This window comes from Scatophagus argus, chromosome 5 (genome assembly GCF_020382885.2).
Source record: "Scatophagus argus isolate fScaArg1 chromosome 5, fScaArg1.pri, whole genome shotgun sequence".
In the NCBI taxonomy this organism is placed as follows: Eukaryota; Metazoa; Chordata; class Actinopteri; family Scatophagidae; genus Scatophagus; species Scatophagus argus.
The window spans coordinates 26,944,154-26,963,857 of NC_058497.1; the positions used below are offsets into that span (position 1 = coordinate 26,944,154).

The 19,704-nt window shown below is 51.6% G+C and overlaps 2 protein-coding genes across 9 annotated transcripts; both read left to right on the forward strand.

Annotated features, from left to right (window-relative positions):
- The first annotated feature begins 834 nt into the window (after positions 1-834).
- zgc:101731 (SNARE_SNAP25N and SNARE_SNAP23C domain-containing protein) lies at positions 835-11,248 on the forward strand. Of its 8 annotated transcripts, none has more exons than XM_046390154.1 (8): positions 835-962; positions 3,228-3,389; positions 6,260-6,301; positions 7,087-7,135; positions 7,522-7,639; positions 9,087-9,233; positions 9,370-9,514; positions 9,981-11,248. In XM_046390154.1, the coding sequence occupies exons 2-8, from the start codon at positions 3,318-3,320 to the stop codon at positions 10,044-10,046; spliced, it is 639 nt and encodes a 212-aa protein (XP_046246110.1). In that variant the 5' UTR covers positions 835-962; positions 3,228-3,317; the 3' UTR covers positions 10,047-11,248. The 8 variants fall into 8 exon arrangements, with proteins under 8 accessions (XP_046246110.1, XP_046246115.1, XP_046246112.1 ...); XM_046390159.1 differs by lacking the exon at positions 7,522-7,639 and adding an exon at positions 8,678-8,789 and having other exon boundaries at positions 836-962; XM_046390156.1 differs by lacking the exon at positions 835-962 and adding an exon at positions 1,302-2,021.
- Positions 11,249-11,436: 188 nt separating this feature from the next.
- On the forward strand, positions 11,437-18,231 carry zgc:113149 (uncharacterized protein LOC541363 homolog). The gene is made up of 6 exons (XM_046390164.1): positions 11,437-11,569; positions 13,285-13,585; positions 14,829-14,923; positions 15,100-15,256; positions 15,473-15,676; positions 17,069-18,231. The coding sequence occupies exons 2-6, from the start codon at positions 13,444-13,446 to the stop codon at positions 17,962-17,964; spliced, it is 1,494 nt and encodes a 497-aa protein (XP_046246120.1). The 5' UTR covers positions 11,437-11,569; positions 13,285-13,443; the 3' UTR covers positions 17,965-18,231.
- The last annotated feature ends 1,473 nt before the right edge of the window (positions 18,232-19,704 follow it).

The window sequence follows — 19,704 nt, forward strand, 5'->3', positions numbered from 1 at the left end:
TTCCGACCAGCTGCCTTCACTTTATCAGTTCAGGGACGTAAGTCTGGATGAGGAGACCAGTTTGGTTGGTCTCAGCTGAAGATGGTGTGTTGACACCAGGAACCCGCCGTGCAGTTTACATAACGTTGAGTTTGTGGAGTCTGACGTATAGAGAGCGCAGTTTGTCCTAACAGGGATCCGAGGACGCCGTTGATCTGAGGAGGGACACGCTCAGCAGCTGCAGCTTCAGTCTGCTGCAGGTCGACGGACAGAAACGCAGACGCACTGAGAGCTAACGAAGGGAAACTTTCTGACCACACAAACCATCAAGTCACACCTGCAGAGGCCTCGAAAATCAAGCTTCTGATGTAGTGACTTCAGGTGAGTTTTGACTGACGGGTTTTACATGAAATCAGACCGGACAGACGTGTCAGGACATCCGCACAAAACCTGAACTTTGTGTGCTGTGTGTTTTGTCTCAGAGTCTGCAGGTGGACACACTTGACTGATTGACCTACAGGTTAGAGAGTCAGTAGGAACTTTAATGAACGATGAACCAAAGCTCCATCCAGCCAAAGATCTCAACATCTCGTCAGCATCTCATTTTGAACTTCTCTCATCAGTCCCGCCATGTATGCACGAGTCGCTGTGACGTGGGCCTCACGCGGTACGCGGAAGAAGACGAAGTAACGCGTTACTAATCCGTAATCTTCACTGAGCAAACGGTGTCATCAAATGAGAGTTTGGACTCAAAGTGTTTGTGAAAGCTTTCGTGTATAGGAAAACAGAACTTCGGACCGTAAACCCATCATTCGTTAATCTGTTTGTTCATGTGGTTGACGACATCGTCGTGCGCTCGGACGGGCGGGGCGCGCCGGTGGGGAGGAGCGGAGGGGCGGTGCAGAGGAGTCAGAGAGGAGATGCTGAGGAGGAGCAACAGGTTGCTGCGCTGTTCAGAGCGCTGAGAGGGGAGCTGCTGAGAGGTAGGAGGCCTGATTCTTTCCTTTGTGTGCACAACATTTTCACAGAGGAGCGTTTCAAGTCCGCTTCAGGCTGAGCGGAAGTGAACTGATTAACGCGACGTGTTTTCATCGCGTGAAGGCGCTGAGTGAGACAAACTGAAGACAAGTTTAACTGCTGGTGAATTAACGGTGGTGTGTATGTGTGTGTATGTGTGTGCGTTTGTGAACCAGCTGATGGACACATGTGTGTTTGTACTGCATGTGTGTGTACTGTGTGTACAGTGCGGGTAGTGGAGGGAACAGTGTGCAGTAACAGTACCTGCTGTGTTTAAAGGTCGCTTCCCAGAGTGTGTGGGCGGGGCGTAGGTGGCGTACAGGTGAGTGACGTCACAGTGTGCAACAGGTGGCAGGAAGCGTCATGTTTGCTCTTCACAAAGCTGCTGACGCTGAGCGTGCCTGCCACGTGATTGGATGGATCCCTGAACTTTCTCAAACACAGCTGTGGTTTCATTAGTTGGATGATGAACGAAGTTAACCTGAGAGGACGCGTGTCTTCACTCTCAACGGTTCTACTTCCTGCGACTGCAGGGAAACACGGCACAGTGCGTTGGCCAAGGGTGCATCCTGAATGGCCCCTCTTTAAGTCCCGCCCCTCAGACACAGACTGGCCAATCACAGCTGAGGGTCTGCACAGACTTCATTTCAGGTTTGGGGCAGATTGTGGGGTCATTAGATGATACTTCTAAACGTTAAGGTCAGATACCTGACACAAAGGTGGTTCCTGTTCAGTCCAATCAGAATTGCTTGCCACTTCCTGGTTAGGCGGCCCGCTGAGCATGTGCAGTAGTGTTTCTCTCCTGCTGGCTTTACCGGAATAAAACCTGCATGGCTCAAACATTCGTGACAGATCCTGTCAGTGCTTTGTGGGGAATAATGCAGCGATGCTTAAACAGAAATATTGTGGGACTTTCTGGATGATCCTGCTGATTGGCCAAACTGTCATAGCGACATGCGTTCAGGTGAACTGGGTTTCCACACCTGGGAACGTTTGTGAGGCTGTCGGTGTCTTCATTCCTTCAGGTGATTTCTGTGTGGAAATGACATCATCTGCATCCTTTGAGAAACGGGTGATCTGCTTCCCCGTCGTTAGCGCCTGAGCAGCTGCGGGACATCCGTGAGGTGACTGAGACCCTTTGTGGCAGATACAGTCGGTCAGTTCCAGCATCTTGTGATCTCCGTTTGGTCCGAGTCCAGCTCGGACCAAACACGGTGGCCTTTCCTCTCCTCTGTCGGCCCTCCTTCCTCTTCTTTGTTCCAGCAGGTGGTGATTAGTGGTCAGGCCTAATTATGATGCTCCAGAGTCTGAAGAGAAAAGGAGCTGAGTGGGTTTTGATATTACGAGCAGCTGGCTGGACTGTGAGATGATCATCTGATTTGAGGCAGGCGACAGGAGAGAGGACAGAGACAAAGACGCTGTGTGGGATATTTAATGTCCTCTGTCCTCATTTTCACCCCGCATCCAGGAGAAAATGATGAATGTCCTTAAAGACAGAAGCTGTCTGCTGTCTGCCTGTCTGCCTGTCTGTCCTACAGCCTGCCTGTCTGTCCTACAGCCTGCCTGTCTGCCTCTCTGTCTGTCTGTCTGTCTGTCTGCCTGCCTGTCTGTCCCACAGCCTGTCTGTCTGCCTGCCTGCCTGTCTGTCCTACAGCCTGCCTCTCTGTCTGTCTGCCTGCCTATCTGCCTCTCGTCCTGCCTGCCTGCCTGCCTGTCTGTCCCACAGCCTGCCTGTCTGCCTCTCGTCCTGCCTGCCTGCCTGCCTGTCTGTCCTACAGCCTGCCTCTCTGTCTGTCTGCCTGCCTGTCTGCCTGCCTGCCTGCCTGTCTGTCCCACAGCCTGCCTGTGTACCTCTCTGTCTGTCTGTCTGCCTGTCTGCCTGCCTGCCTGTCTGTCCTACAGCCTGCCTGTGTACCTCTCTGCCTGTCTGTCTGCCTGCCTGCCTGTCTGTCCCACAGCCTGCCTGTGTACCTCTCTGTCTGTCTGTCTGCCTGTCTGCCTGCCTGCCTGTCTGTCCTACAGCCTGCCTGTGTACCTCTCTGTCTGCCTGTCTGCCTGCCTGCCTGTCTGTCCTACAGCCTGCCTGTGTACCTCTCTGCCTGTCTGTCTGCCTGCCTGCCTGTCTGTCCCACAGCCTGCCTGTCTGCCTCTCTGTCTGTCTGTCTGCCTGCCTGCCTGTCTGACTCTGTTGTCAGTCATTAAAAATGATGATGTGTCACTCTGCTCTCCAGGTGCCGGAACCACCTGATGCTGCAGCCTAATCGGGTCACCTGGGACTGAAAACACACACACACACACACACACACACCTGGACGGCCGTCATGGCGTCAGAACTGCCCATCTTGACAGAGCAGCAGGAGCTGCAGAGGAGAGCCAATCAGGTCACAGATGAGGTAAGTGGTGGATGAATATGAAAGACACACGTTGATCCTCAGTAGAGGAGGAACGACAGACAGAATGAGTGAAAAACCAACCAATCAGAGCCGATCAGTCGGCGACTCCCTGTTCCCGCTGCCAGGCCGAATGAGTTGGATTGGTGAGATTGAGGCAGGGAGTAGGCTGACCCCAGACCAGCGGCTCCAGTCGAGTGTTCAGCACGTCAGTGTGCTCGTCAGGGAGCTTCGCGGTTTCCCTCAGAAAGTCCTTTAAAGTCACAAACAACACAGGAGCAAATTGCGAGTCGGATTAACATCATCCTCAGTGACGAGTACGAAACTCAGTGCACAGCGCCGATGTGGCTTCTGTCTGTCTGCCTGCCTGCCTGTCTGTCTGCCTGCCTGTATGCCTGCCTGTCTGTCTGTCTGCCTGTCTGTCTGTCTGTCTGTCTGCCTGTCTGCCTACCTGTCTGTCTGCCTGCCTGTCTGCCTGTCTGTCTGCCTGCCTGCCTGTCTGTCTGTCTGTCTGCCTGCCTGTATGCCTGCCTGTCTTCCTGTCTGTCTGTCTGCCTGCCTGTATGCCTGCCTGTCTTCCTGTCTGTCTGTCTGCCTGGCTGTCTGCCCGTCTTCCTGTCTTCCTGCCTGTCTGTCTGCCTGCCTGTCTTCCTGCCTTCCTGCCCTTCAGTGTGTGCTGATATGAAGTCCTTGTGGTTTTCGTGGTTCTGTTGTGGCTGCTGAGCAGTCGGTCGTTCACTTCCTGGTTTCAGTCAGCAGCAGAGATCAGCGACCCGCGGCGGCCGTCAGTTCGGCTCTGCGGGTCCTGCTTGTCCCCGGTGATGAGGTGGTTTAGGTCTGGTCTCAGTCCGTGTTCACTGGACATTCACTTTGACGTTAAGCTGTGAAGTCTTTCACAGGTTAGTGCTGAACCAGTAACAGGACGAGGTCTTTGACAGGACGGCTCACGGGCCGACTGGTCTTCAGACTGAAACCGGCTCAGGTCTCGGTCCAAACCACACAGGGACAGAAACTACACGACTCGCAGCACAACAGTGTGTCACAGGACCCACAGGAGCCTCCTTCACTTTAGGGACACCTGGCTCACCTGGTCGCCATAGAGACAGCTTGTCTCCCCGGGCAGCAGCCTGCAGAGAGACATCAGGCAGCTCACACACGCACACGCACACACACACACACACACTCTCTGGAGTTTAAAGGCTACTGCAGGTCAAAGCCATTTGTCACCTCATCATCCCCTCAGTGAGGAAACCCCTGAGGACACACACACACACACGCACACGCACACACACGCACGCACACGCACACACACACAGTGTAAACACCAGTGGTTATGAATGCAGGCTCACTGCTGCTCCTCAGTCAGCTGGTCAGGAAAACTTTAGATATGCGATCCTCATTTCAATATTGTGATGTGGATATGATTCATGAAAGATAAACAAATGTTGCAGTTTAGTTTAAATGTACACACACACACACACACACACACACTCACAGCCTCTCACACACACTCTCACACACACATGAAGATGATGAAAGTGACATATCTTGTCATTGGAAGGAACTCACTCCAATGAAATTCGTGCTCACACACACTGCATTAAGTGTGTGGGCAGTGGGCGACCGTGTGCAGCGCCCGGGGAGCAGTGGGGGTTAGGTACCTTGCTCAAGGGTACCTCAGCCATGGACACCGGGACGGGGAATCGAACCAGCGATCCACCGGTTACGGGTCCGACACCCTAACCGCTGATCCACGACTGCCCCTGCCTCTGCCCACAGCCTCTCACACACACACACACACACAGCCTCTCACACACTCACACACACACAGCCTCTCACACACACACACACACACACAGCCTCTCACACACACTCTCACACACACAGCGACAACTCATTTCAGTATTGCGATGTGGATATGATTGACGATATATAAACGAATGTTGCAGTTTAGTTTAAATGTGTTTGTGTCTTTAGGTTTTGCTCTGTTGACAGGTGAACAGTGAATGAACTCAAAGTGTTATTTACATTCCAACAAGTCAGTTTTATTGAAAAGTTCATCCGACTTCAGTGACGAATCTGACCAAGAAATCCCGCCGGTTCAGCAGGTCGTTAAACGAAACGACTCGTTAGCTCATCGGTTCTCCAATCAGCTCGTCGCTCGCCGTCCTCAGACGCGTGTCGTACGTTTTTGGAATGGCGCCTTGGGAAAAACCATTCCGTGATGGAATCTGGTGTCTTCGGTCCCGCTTGTTGGTCAGACTTACAAAGTCCTCTTTGCTGACGGTGTTCGCGGGCATCACGTCCTTCGCCCAGCAACGTGCGACGGCCTCCATTGTTTCTTTGTAGCGGTTGGATGTTTCGTCATCAGGTGCGACGCTTGCCAAACTCTGAGGAACGGAAGTCTGTTGGACCGGTTTGCTGCTGCTGCAATTACAGCAATTGCATCGAAGTTATCGCAGTTCAAGGACTCTTGCGATGTGATTATCGCACATGTTAATATGGCGATGAAGATTAATTTTGATGTATCGTGCAGCCCGTTTAGGAGAACCCAAACTGCTGCTGAGTCAGCGTTTCTTCAGCCACTCGGTGTTCCTGTGGGGCTGGTGCAGGTGAACTTCAAAATAAAACAGGAAACAACTAAAACCCCAAACCATGACAATTTACCAACGATTAATTAGCCAAATGTCAGGAAAACATCAAAGAAATTCTGATAATTTACCCACCAGTTAAAATAACGTTTGGGCTGAAGAAATGTATGAAGGATCAGTCGTGTAAACTGACATCAGTTTACTGCGGCAACGCAGTGACATCATTCACTCCGCCGACACTTTGACCGTCTGATCAGTCGACCCAAACTTTGTGTCTTTCAGTCCCTGGAGAGCACAAGGAGGATGATGCAGCTGGTGGAGGAGGTACACACACACACACACACACACACACACACACACACACACACACACACACACTCGCATACAGCATCACACACACAGCCTCTCTCTCTCTCACACACACACACACACACACAGCCTCTCTCTCACACACACACACACACACACACAGCCTCTCTCACACACACACAGCCTCTCTCTCTCTCACACACACACAGCCTCTCTCTCTCTCTCTCACACACACACACAGCCTCTCTCTCACACACACACACACACACAGCCTCTCTCTCTCTCTCACACACACACAGCCTCTCTCTCTCTCTCACACACACAGCCTCTCTCTCTCTCACACACACACACACACAGCCTCTCTCTCTCTCACACACACACACACAGCCTCTCTCTCTCACACACACAGCCTCTCTCTCTCTCACACACACACACACAGCCTCTCTCTCTCACACACACAGCCTCTCTCTCTCTCTCACACACACACAGCCTCTCTCTCTCACACACACACACACACAGCCTCTCTCTCTCACACACACACACACACAGCCTCTCTCTCTCACACACACACACACACAGCCTCTCTCTCTCTCTCTCTCACATACACACACACACAGCCTCTCTCTCTCTCTCTCTCTCACACACACAGCCTCTCTCTCTCTCACACACACACAGCCTCTCTCTCTCTCTCACACACACCCTCTCTCTCTCTCTCACACACACACACGCTCAGCTGGTCATTGGCTCTCTCTGTGTGTGTGTGTGTGTGTGTGTTTCCACGTGGTTTCTCCTCTCTGCAGAGTAAAGATGCTGGGATCAGAGCTCTGGTGATGCTGGACGAACAGGGAGGTGAGCGCTTGTGTTTGCTCTTTAGCTCGTCCCGTTTCTGCCGTTTCCAGCTGTTTCCAGCTGTTTCCAGCTGTTTCCAGCTGTGCCCAGCTGTGAACGTCGGGGGTCTTTGCTCCCGTGTGTTAGTGTTGCTTTAACATTGCAGAACTTTTAGTCGTGAAGCAGGGGATGCACACACACACACGGTTTGTAGAAAGAGTCACATCAAAGATCAGGACTGACCGCTTTCAGCTCGCTCACATGTGGTGGCAGCTGAACGGGATGCTTTACAGATACGTCAGCGCGTTGGTCTGAACACATCCCTGACCAATCAGATCAGCCGGTTGAAACCGTCTGTCGCGTCCTGTCTGTGTCCACCACCCCCATCAAACTGGTGTTCCTCACAGAGCAGCTGGAGCGCATTGAGGAGGGCATGGACTCCATCAACAGGGACATGCGGGAGGCCGAGAAGAATCTGACGGACATGGCCCAGTGCTGCGGTCTGTGTGTCTGGCCAATCAGGAAGTGTGTCTGCTTTGCTGGATCTGCACCTTCACCCAGCTGGTGGCCTTAGAAACCCGTACTGGTGTCCAGTTCCACAAGCCGACCTTTCAGTAACACGGTTATTTAGGCTGGAACATCCACAGTGTGCGCCAACACTGACGGGATGATTCGTTCTAGTGAGGACGGGAATCAAAAGGGATGTTAAAGTGGTTGAAGTGAAACTTTCACGTGACGGATGTGACGGCGTGTGAACACAGTCCACGTCCAGGTGCTGCAGACCGCACTGATCCGCCGGCTGAGGAAACCAGCCCGGCAGAGTTACGGCGAGGTCACTTGTGGTCCGCTGCCACGCTGGCTGACCCACGTCGGCGCTGACGTGTTGTCCACACTGGTGATCGATGCAGCTTCCACATCCTGCTCACCCGTACTGTTCATTTCTAACATAAGACTGGAAGACTCGTTTTCACCGCCGTCACACAGGTTTTGGAGCAAGTGAAACAGGTGAACATGTGAGGAAGCACAGTGGAACTGGGCACCGAGCTGCCAGGTCAGGAGCTGGGCCCCGCTGGGTCCCGTTCAGCCCGGCTCAGCCCTGCATGGCCCTGCGTGGCCCCGCTGGGTCCCATCTGGACCAGCTCGGCCCTGCATGGCCCTGCATGGCCCCGCTGGGTCCCGTTCGGCCCCACACAACCCCACGTGGCCCCGTTCGGCTCTGCGTGGCCCCGCTCGGCCCCATGTTGCCCAGCTCGGTCCTGTGTGGCCCGGCTCGGCCCCGCTCGGCCCCGCTCGGCCCACTTTTGCTTTGAGTTATTTCTGATTTGAGGGCGAAGCTTCATGTTCAGGTGCTGCTGCAGTTTTTCAGTTCAGCTGTGGGGCTTTTGGGACACAGTTGGTGATTATTTTTTCTGTTGTTGGATTTTGTTTTGCTCTCCTCCTCCGCTCCCCTCCATCCATTCTTCCTGTTCTGCTCTCTCCACCCGCCTCTTCTTCCTTTTACCTCCTTCTCCACGTCTGCCTTTTGTTCTTCCTCTGCTCCTCCTGCTCCTCCTCCTCCTGTAGAGCAGTTGGAGCGTATAGAGGAGGGTTTGGATCAGATCAACTCTGATATGAAGGAGGCTGAGAAAAACCTGACCGACCTGGGCAAGTGCTGTGGCCTCTGCTCCTGTGATAAGTAGGTGGAGGTGGAGGTGTGTGTGTGTGTGTGTGTGTGTGTGTGTGTGTGTGTGTTCTCATGACTCTGAGGTAGGTGTGTGATGCTAGCACTTCACTTCCTGTCGCAGTGTTGAGAGTGGAAAGCTTTCGCCGTATGTTGCGTCTGTGTTCAGTGTGTTCCTGCACACACAGTGCGCTCGCTTCACCTGCCTGCTTGTCACCTGTGCTGTATGAGTGGACCGCCGCCTGCAGTAGTACAACCAATCGTGTACAGTGCGACGCTCAGAAGCTGTCTGTCTGTCTGTCTGTCTCTCAGACTGAAGGCCTTTGAGGAGAGCGGGGCATACAAGGCCGTTTGGGGCGGAGCCTCCGGTCAGGACGGCGTCGTCTCCAATCAGCCGCCGTCGTCTCGAGTCGTCGACGAGAGGGAGATGATGATCATGAGCGGAGGACACATACGGAGGTTGGCAGCTGGCAGCTGTGGCGTCGTGTGTTTGCTCTTCTTTACAACAGCCTGACATGTGATACGACCAGACGGGCAGCTGGACAAACACGGCACATCATCGCAAACACACACACTTTGTTCCTGTGTGTCTCAGGGTGACCAACGACGCCCGGGAGGACGAGATGGAGGAGAACCTGGCTCACGTCGGCAGCATCATCGGGAACCTGAAGAGCATGGCCCTGGACATGGGAAACGAGATCGACACGCAGAACGTCCAGATCGAACGCATACAGGGCAAGGTACCACGAGGCATCGGCAGCCGCCAGCCGCCAGCGCGGGTCTCAGGCAGGGCTGTTCTCGAACCGGTGCGATGGGTCGGGCGTCAGCGAGCTCGCGGGTCCGTGCACCGATCTGAGATCGCTCTCATACTCCCATATGCAGCTGGAGCCAGCATCCGTGAACAACTCGTGTAACTTTACGCACGCGTCAGCAGACTGACGTTTCTCCTTCACGTGCGCTGAAGGTTCCGTCATCTGAACCTCCTACAGCGCAGAACGTGGTTTACGGATTCTCTAACGCGCTTTTGTTATGACCTTAATGCTGTGAAAGGCTGCCATGTGCGCCCGTATCTTCAGTGTCTTCGTTCACTCTGGATGGACTAAAGCGTCCAAACCTGTTTGACGGAGATGATGTTCTGATTATGTATTGCAATAAAGCAAACCTGAGATTCTTCTTCTAACATTTTCCATCTTTCTATCTCTGCAGGCTGTTCTCAACGTGTCCCGAATCGACGCCGCCAACCAGAAAGCCAACAACCTCATGAAACGATAGAGGAGCGCTCCTCCATCTCACTCGCTTTCTGTTTCGTCCAGCTTTCTTTAGCACGCTGTGCCAAACTGTCATCCTGCGCTTTACGTAGGTCGTCTTCTAGCGTTTTCTTCGTGGTATTCCCAGAGGAACTGTGAGTCCACGACTCTCAGCTGTGTCGTAGCGACCTGTCAGGTGTTCATTATTTTGTGTGATCGTACTCATGTTTCTGCTCGTGATATTCTGACTTGTACCTGTGCGTGGCACTGATGTAAAACGTTGGAAATTAGGATTGTTAGAGCTCTACTCCTGTCACTTGGCTTTTCACACTGGGTGTTTGGCGTGAAGGTGGCCCCTGCAGACTTTCACCGGTCCCTGTGGTGAAACTGGGCCACTGCAGCACCTCCGCCAGCAGAGCGCACAGTCAGACCCATTATGTTTCTACGTAGACATTATTTCACAGAAAGTGAACCTGACCAACACGGCGGAGAGCAGCCCGTGGGCCGGGACGCGGCCTCTTTATACTATCGGACAAAAAGAAAAAGAACGTCTGTATGTGCAGAGTGTGTGAGCAAATCCCAACAGAGAGAAGAATATTGACAACAATAAGCGACCAGCTGACGCTCCAGTGTAAACATCATGAGTAACACACCACCCTGCCCCCTTTGTTAGTCTCAAACCATCCACAGAGGGAGAAACACGGTGCGTGATGGCGCCCTCTGCAGGCCCATCGGGGTACTGTCTAAGAGAAGGAAACACGTACTTGTCTCCAGAGGAGGCTCTCTGGCGACACCCAGCGGACAAACACGGAGCCTGCTAACGTATCAGCACCCATGTGAATCAAATCATGTGAACTTTCCTGCTTTTTCATGTCTGCGTTTCCTAATTATTGGTTTTAGCGAACATCAGCTGCCGTGGTGTGTTGGGTCTGTGGGTATCATTGTAGTTCAGTCAGTCTGGACCTTTGCTGTGGTGTGGGGTTCAGGTCTTGTGGTTTGTGTGTATCAGTGCTGTGGTTATTACTTGTAGCATACAGTGAAGCTCATGACCTTTGCTGAGCCCAGCAGGCCTCCTTTCTTATCACGCATCAGGTTTAGGACAACCGCTGGGGCGGGGACAAAGTGGCGCGTGCGCAGAGCGCCGGTGTTTGTTGTGAGATGCTAAAATATGAACAATATGAATAAAAATTGTGTTAACAAATGGCGCCTGGTTTTGCAGTGATAATGTGGCTGCCGGGGGAGGGGCTGTCTCAGGTAGCTGTCAGCACTGTGAGGAGCGTTACGTTTTCCCATCAAGTCACAGAAAAACGAGCTGACTGCACACTTCGTCAGTTTGGTGTGTGTGCTCTACGGGGAATCTGATTGGTGCACGCACAGTCCGGGACAGCTGGGGGCGCGCAGCGGGAGAAAAATGTTGCGCGTTCAAGGGAGAAAAAAAATCTCTCGCGCTGCGGAGTCTGCGCAGTTCCGTTGTTCTCGTCACTCCGAACTTTCGGGAGAATCACACGGAGGAAGGAGGGGAGGGAGAGAACAACGCCATTTTTCCTGGTAATCATTTTCTACAAATGCAGCCTTACAGCCCGCATCGTCACGGTTAGTTGTCGCTACCGTGCCGCACGCGAGCCCGTTTAGCGTTGCTGAGCAGCAGATGCAGGCCGTGTAGTCACAACACGAGAAACGAGCGTAGCGCCGGAGCTAGCAGGAGTCTCGTCCTCCGCCTCGGCCAAACACAGCCGCCCAGCCTTTGTTCGGACAAAGACTCAGACTCGACACGCCGTTTAACGTCCACGATAAACCCACGTCTCAGCTCCGAAATCAGCAGCCAGTCGTGTTGTGTCGTTTCAGCGGCGCTACGCAGTCGACAGATGGCGGAGTGTGCGCAGCGCTGGCTGTGTGAGCCTGCAGGCAGAGCGGCGGGGGAAGAGGCAGGCTCGAGCTCAACAAAGAGCTGAGAACATCACCGCTGATTAGCTGAGACGGGCCACGTGGTCTGAGCCAACGCTGCGTTCATTCACATCATTGTGGAGAGAGAACTTGTCAACGGATTTACACAGCCGTTTTGACTGGACGCGTATTAGTACTGGCGTACTGTGGTAAAACTACATCACTAAAGTAACCGGACAAACAGAATCACAGCTGCATCCATCTGAGAAGTTCACATGAACACACCCCTCAGCCTCCTCAGGCGTTTCATTTGGTTACTCCCACCGGCAGGGGGCAGTGTGGGGACACAAGCTGAAGAAAAACTAGATGTTCTCGGTCTACAGCCGTGAGAACAGCTCCAGTCCAACCCTACACAAGACTAAGAGTAAAATATGTATTTTATTCCTCTTTATTCGTTATTTTTCAATCTCACTATTCTTGTTGTTCCTTGTAGACTTTCTACCACAGCCATGGTGGTGTTTCTCCATCAGTGTGATAATGTGTCTTTACTGTGGAAACCATTTTTGTAAGCTACCGCTGGCTCAGGTAGCCTTAATTAGTAGAGTAAGTGTAGTGTTACATTCAGGTGTCAAGTCTTTGAGGAGGTCTGCTTCACGTGGCACGCAGCCAGTCTGCGTGCTGAGATTTACATGAAGGTTGTCCCTCTGTGAGTCATGAGCTGCAGGTGAAGCCAGGTTGATCAAGTGCACCTGCCACCTGTGAAGTTGAGTAACTACATTAGGAAGGAAAACTACCTTGGGTTTTGTTCGTGGAGACTGTTTTATGCTGCCACCAAGTGGACAGGATGAGCCACTATTTGTTATTTCTTCTGTACTTTTAATGTGCTGAGTGGAGCCAGTAACACAGTCAGCAGTCAGGCAAACGGTCCATCTCTTCAGTCAGTAAATGAATAACACGTGATTCACATTGATTTAAACTCATTTGTCCAAAGCAGCGAACACATTGATTTTGTCAAAATGTGTCAAAGTGCTTTCAAACAAACCATTTTTAAAAAGTGCACATGCAGACAGTTGGGTTTCAGTCGCAGTAAATGTGACGCAGTGATAACAGGAATGTAACCTTACCAGACTCTGACCTGCTCAGTCAAGAAAAAGCAGTGTTGATGCCACAGTCAAGATGTCTGCTTGAAGTATTTGCATTACTGTGCATTTCAGAAGCAAAGCTCAGATTACTTAAAGTTACTGAGTTGATTCATTTGTGTTTTGTTTGTCTTGATCTTTGTTGTTGTTCTTTAGCTGTCTGTCTGTCTGTCATTCTCCCCTCCAGGCTGTCTCTCCTTCCTCCCTCTAACTTTTCTCTCTCCGTCTCTTTCCTTGCAGGCCCTTGCAGTCAGACTGCTGTCTGTAGTCCACACTGGCAGGTGGATCAGGACCAGACGGTCCTGGAGGGAGACCAAATTGGACTCAGTAGCAAACTGAGTGGCAGTGGGCCATCAGACGAAGAGGAGGAGGCGCGTGGGACGAGTGGGAGGTGCTGCCATGTCGGCCTCGTGGCGCGAGGATGATGAGGAGTTTAGGGCGGGAGGAGTAAGAGGAGGGTTGAAAGCCAAACCGAGATTCTCCTTCACTGAGGTCAAACTGCTGCTGGAGGCTGTGAAGAGGAACAGATACATCATCCTCAGTGAGTAAGAGGTGTGTGTGTGTGTGTGTGTGTGTGTGTGTTGGCTCTTGGAAGCAGATGATCTTTGTTTTGTTTGAACAGATCACAGATCTTTGGATGCCAAATGTTGTAGGAAGTGATGTAATTTTTCTGTATTTTTTCCTGCAAAGTTCATCAATCAGTCGGTAAATCAGTAATTATTACTGTTGAAGGCTGCCTGTAGGATGAGACTCAGATAGAAACACGGTGACACTGATCCGGTTCTGCGAGGTCCTGGTTTGTCAGGCTCTTTGGCGGGGTTGGTGGGGGACAGGCGTGTTGCAGTGGAGATGAGGCCAGTCAGAGGTGACGTTCAGAGCTGTGGCAAATCAAAATGAAGTGAACTGATTGTAAAACCGGTTTTCTCTCCAGCGCAGCCTTCAGCAGGTCATGTGGCTGAAGGTGGTTTGTGCTTTGTTGGATATTTTCCATGCAGTTGTTCATGTTTGATACTGATGAGTCTAATGCTGATGCCAGCTGTGAGTCAGATGTTGATGTCTGTGAAAAATGAGTTCTACTTCCTGAACCAGATGAGTTAGCCGCCATGAGCTCCCGCCTCCCTCAGGAGTCTCGTGCTGTGGGTTTATGCAGCTGTCAGGGCTGCACTGATCAGTTCAGTCAGTTGTTGAATTCAACCAAAACTGACCTTGAATCTGAATCAGAATCTGATATAACCTGGTACGTGCAGCAGCGTTTTAAGCTCTGTGATTGGAGGGTTTTCAGTAGGAATCAGCCAATCTGGTGATTCAGTGCCAATGCAGATTGTTAGTAATCAATGAGACAGATATCTGGAACCGATGCACCTTAAAAATGTAAGAATATGCTGTAAAAATATAAATGTTAGTGTCAGTTTGCAGGACTTATACTTGGACTTCTGTTTTTTTCTGAAGTCATTTCCTGCAGGAAAGTTGAAGGACTTATGAAACAGCTTGTCAGTGCAGGACTGTGATGATCATTTTCACCATTTATAGTTTAGTCTATCTCTCAGTGTGCTGCTGCTGACGAGGACTGAAGTCTCTGCTGGTAGGTGGTGGATTGAGGAGGTCAGCCGTAACCACCTGCAGACGTTTGGACTGCGTGCGCTCAGTGCTGCACGTAAGGATTATTGTTACCAGCAGGGGGAGAACACGAGCCAGACGAGCCTCCGTGAGGACTGAAGAGCCCACCGTGATTCACGATAGTTAAACATGTCTCACATCCTGTCCCACATGCTGTCTCCCTGTAGGGAAGTTTAACCAGGGTGTGTCGGCTGAAACCAAGAAACAGACGTGGGCTGAAATCACCAATCAGATCAACGGCCTTGGAGAGAATCACAGAGAGGTGTGTCGTCATCACGTTGCTTGACAGACTCCCTGACTGCTTGGTTTTAGTTCACGTGGAAGCCTTTCTGCTTAGACTTTACACTGGGGGTTTCCTTACTTTGAACGCACAAACCCTTAAAACAAAGATTTGTCTGCTTGGAAAGGCGTCTGTCTTCACAGCTTTTTTTCTCACAGGTGCGTCAGATCATGAAGAAGTGGGCCGACCTCAAATGTGATGGAAAGCGACGTATCATAGCCCTCCGTGGCCCCAACGGCAGCAACCTGAGGAAGAAGAACTTGGGCCCTGTGGAGAGGATGGTTCATAAGATACTGATGATGAGTCCCAGAGGAGGTGAGCAGAACTGAGCCAGACCTGGTCTTCATCACGTCACAGTGAAGGCGAGAGCCGCGATGCACTTTAATTTGTGGGCGGCTGACGTTTGATGGTTGGCACAAAGACAACACAAAGAGGCTACGGGCAGACGGACGAATGACAAACGTCCTCTCGGCTGAATCAAAGTGTGGTTGTTCCTCGTGACTTATCGACTTTCTGTTTGCCGCTTCTCAGATGGCGAGAGTGAGCCGGAGTTCGGAGAAGATGAAGAATTTTCAAAGCTTTACAGTAAAGGCGCAGCGTCCAACCCCGGATCCTACTCCTACCTCAACCTGACAGACAATTCCTACACTTTAGGAGGAGGAGGAGGAGGAGGAGGAGGAGGAGGAGCCTCCTTCGACATCTCTCCTCTGTCCTCACCGGACAAAGACCTTAGTGGTAAGTGGAGCTGAACGCCACATGTACGCCGTATCTCCCTCATGTACCGCAGTATGTACCGCAGTGGCTCCCTGAGTGAGCTCAGACTGAGGTCAGATCGTTTGTGTAGACAGGAGACAAAGTCACCTCCTGAAGGGATGAAAGGATTAACACATAGTAAAACTATTATCCAGAATCAACATGACTTTGTTAAATATCACAATCCAAAGTTTATTTTGTGAACACCAGCCCCCCTAGTGAGAGCACAAACCCTGGATGTTAAAACAAGACTAATAAAACATGAGTCAGATGTGACTCGGTCCGGGCCAACGAGGCCACACTTGATCCAGATCTGGTGAAACGTGGGCGCTTTGTCATGGACCCGCACTGAGAAAGGCAAAGTGAAAAATATCCACCTTAACACACGCTGAAGAGAAGAAGAAACTGAGAAGTTTTATTCTGTTTTCAAATAATCTTAAATGAGTCCGACTCAGAGACAACAAACGCAGAGTCGGGCCTCGCTGAGAGTCGGACAGGCAACTTTGATTTTATGCATGTTGGATTTCTTTTCTACCGTATCGCTTGCTCTCACTGAGGCATTCACATGTTTTTTGGCCTTGTGTGGTGCTGAGCCCTCGATGGCGATGTGGCGCCGCCGTGTGTTACAGGCGATCCTTTCCGATCGTCGCCTGTCTTTGAGTTAGATTGAGGTGAGATTGTAGATCGAAACAGCTGCGGTTTCAGCCAAACGCTTCAGCTGGAGGGAAAGTGAAATTGCACGGGATTATTTCAGATGTCCTTTTAAATTCATAGAAAACAGAATATGAGATGGGCCTTCGGAGTCCTTTCTATTTAATTCTGCACAAATTTAAACGTTGCTGAGCGAAGAGAAGTTTGTTACAGCGTGTCCCAGATGAGCGCAGACAGGACATCCAATGGCTGGCGAGGAAACGCTGCTGCACAAAACCTCGTGCTGTTTATAGACAGTCTGAACAGCTTGAGATTCTGTGAGTCTCTAAAATATGGAAGTCAGCTAACAGCTACACCCAGAACCATGTGACAAGTCACACGTGAGCCAACGTTTGACGTCAAATATGTAACTTTTAAAACTTTTAAAGTTTAGAATTGGAAACCAGACTGAACAGATTTATGTTTGTGCCTGTATGACGTCAAAGCCAGCAGAGTATTCAGATTTGTTTCTTAGTTGTTTGGGCCTGACGCTGCGTTCACATGAACTCTTAGTTCAGTATGATGTGCCATGGAGAGCTACCGAATAACACGTCTCCGTCCGGTGGCGTCTCCGTGCCACCAGACCACTGAAGCTGTGGAGAAGTTGAGCTTCCTGGTGAGTTGCTGCTTGATGACCTGAAGCTGAACCTGCTGAACTGACCGAAGGTTTTTTCTCTCTGCCAGATCATGCGATGGATTTTGATGAAAATGACGACTCCCTGTTCTCCTCCTCCTACGCTGACTCTCTGCCGCTGCCTTCCTCCACCTCTCTGGACCCCCTACCTGACGATGCCCTGCTGAGGGTCAAGCCGGTCCACACCTACTCGCGAAACAACATCCAGAACCACACCCCCTCCAGACCTCCACCTGGACCCTCCTCCTGTGAGGCGTCCACCTCCTCTGTCTTTCCTTCAGTGTCTGATGCAGACTCTGCCTTGTCCTCTGCTGCGCCTCCCCCGTCACAGTCCCCCATAAGCTCCAACATGACCGTCTCCTCCGTCCCTCCTCCCCCTTCTGCCTCCTCCTCTAAATCCGATGCAGCCAACGACTCTACCTCTCACCCTGCTCCCTCCACCTCCTCCGTTCCGCCTGCTCCTGCTGCTTCTCCTGCTCCTCCTGCTCCCTCTGTTCCTGTATCCTCCTCCTGTGCTGCTCCTACTGTGACCTCTGCTCCTTCTTCTAGCTCTCGTCAGCCTCCCCCCTCCTCCTCCTCGGTCCTCCCACCCAGCCGTCCCTCCGCCTCAGGCTCAGAGCCCTCGGACCCCCTCCCAGCCGGAGCGTCGTCCCGCAGGGCTCGGGATCAGGTGGCCCAGGTGGCCTGTCAGAGTCTGGCGCAGCAGCGGGCCAGCAGGATGCTCCTGACCTCCGTGTCTCGGTCTCTGGAGATGTTGGCTCAGTCTGTCCAGCTGCTGGTGGAGACCCAGCAGGAGTTTGTGCAGGAGTCTCTGCTGCTGCAGAGGGAGACGGTGGACATCCTGAGGGACTTCTCCAACACAGCACTGACCATGCTGAGAGACAAAGCCAACAGTGGACAGCTGGCTACTCACCATCATCATCATCAGCCTGCTTCACGCTTCTGAAGACAGAGATGAACTGGTTTGAAAAGAGACCAAAGGTTGCTGGGACAGAAACAGGAACACTGTGTCAGTGACAGGAAAGGAAAAAGTGCTAAAGCATCATTAGCCTTAGTGTTAAGACTGTAGTGTTTTCTAATTGTGTGGATCTGCTTTGTTTTCTCTCTTTATTCTCATATTTTAGTATTATTAGATCCCCCTCTTTTATGTCTTTTATTTTGAACCCAGATGAGTGGGGACAGAAACCAGAATAAACAGTGAGTGACCAGTAAACAGGACTCTGACACGTGCTGAGGTCAGATGCTAACTGCTCTCGCTGCAGTTGGGATCTGCTCGCAGCAGCAGCAGATCTGGTATCTGGAGGGGGGCCGTTTCCTCACGCTTTGTAAGCTATGATGCGGTCAGCGCTCCCCTCTGTTGCCGTGGCGACCATGTTGTCGTCGGCCTTCTGTTCCTGAGTCTGTTTTCCTTCTGTCCTGGCCGACTGTTTGCGGCTGTACACGCTCACACGCACACTGAATGCATTGTGCTGACGTGTGGAGGTGAGACTGCAGAAGAAGATGCCGTGTTGAAACTGATGTGTCAGTAGAGTGTAAAAGTGCTGACCCTGCGTTTGAGCTCCAGAGCTAAGAACTGCATCAGAGTGGAGCATCTCTGGATTTGAGCTCCTCTTTGTCACTCCTCTCCAGCTGCTGGACTCCTCACCTGGCAGCAGCTGTCCAGGCGAAGGACGTGTTGTCCTCGTCCCCCGCACATCCTGTGTCAGGTGGTACTTAACCGCTCTGCCAAGTTCATCAGAGGTTCCTGCTGAGTTTGCTGATTGTGATGAAGAAGTTAGCTCGTGCTGAGGGTTCACTGGAGTCATTTTTCCAAACTGACGACTAATATTTCTCCTCTTTTTGTGTCCGATGTGGTCAACTTCTCTGAGAGGGACTTCAGGTCTGGTCTTAGTCTGCCTCAGTGTGAGGATTGTGTGAGAACAGTTTTTCTTCAGTTTCCTGTCCTGTCAGCTGAATTGAAGGAGGGGAGACTTTTAACTCCGTAAGGTCGCAGCTCAAATCACAGGGATTATCCGTGAATCAGAGCTGTCCCGTGGTCACTGATCTGTCATCAGAGGAACATTTCCTCCACTGGGCTTGATAGATCAGTTCTTTGCTGGTTTTTAGTCCTGAACACTTTGGTTGTGCTGAAACGTTTTATTCCTGCACTGAGCAGGTAATCCCTGAGTCAGCTGTTTATTTACTGTCAGGTCGACCGAAGAAAGTCTGCACTTATTTTCACTTTTCGTCAGTTTGAACCTTCTCGGGTGGTTGGGTTGTTTGGTGAGGAGAGTAAAATGATCCCACGATGCAAAGTGAAACCCGGTCAGCAGGTAGCCGTAATAAACAAGTGCAGACGACCTGTTTGCATTAGTGTCACTGACAGCGCAGAGTGGTGCCCAGCAGAGACCAAGTCCTCATGACATCCCAGACTTGTGAGCGGCTTGAAGGTCAAGGTTTTGCTTGTGGACGGCAGGCTCAGGATCTGTGACGCTCGTGTTCTCAGTGGTCGGAGGCTGTTTGAACCAGTAAGCGCAAAGAGACCTGCTGTGGTTGGCGGTCTGAGATCAGCTGCCTTGTGTCACACTCGCTGTGTTCCAACCCCCTATGCAAATATCAAATATCCTGTTAACATGAATGTAAACATCACAGTAATGGAGCTCATTAAGCAGCAGCACTGCCCACAGAAGGCAGAAGATGAAGTGAC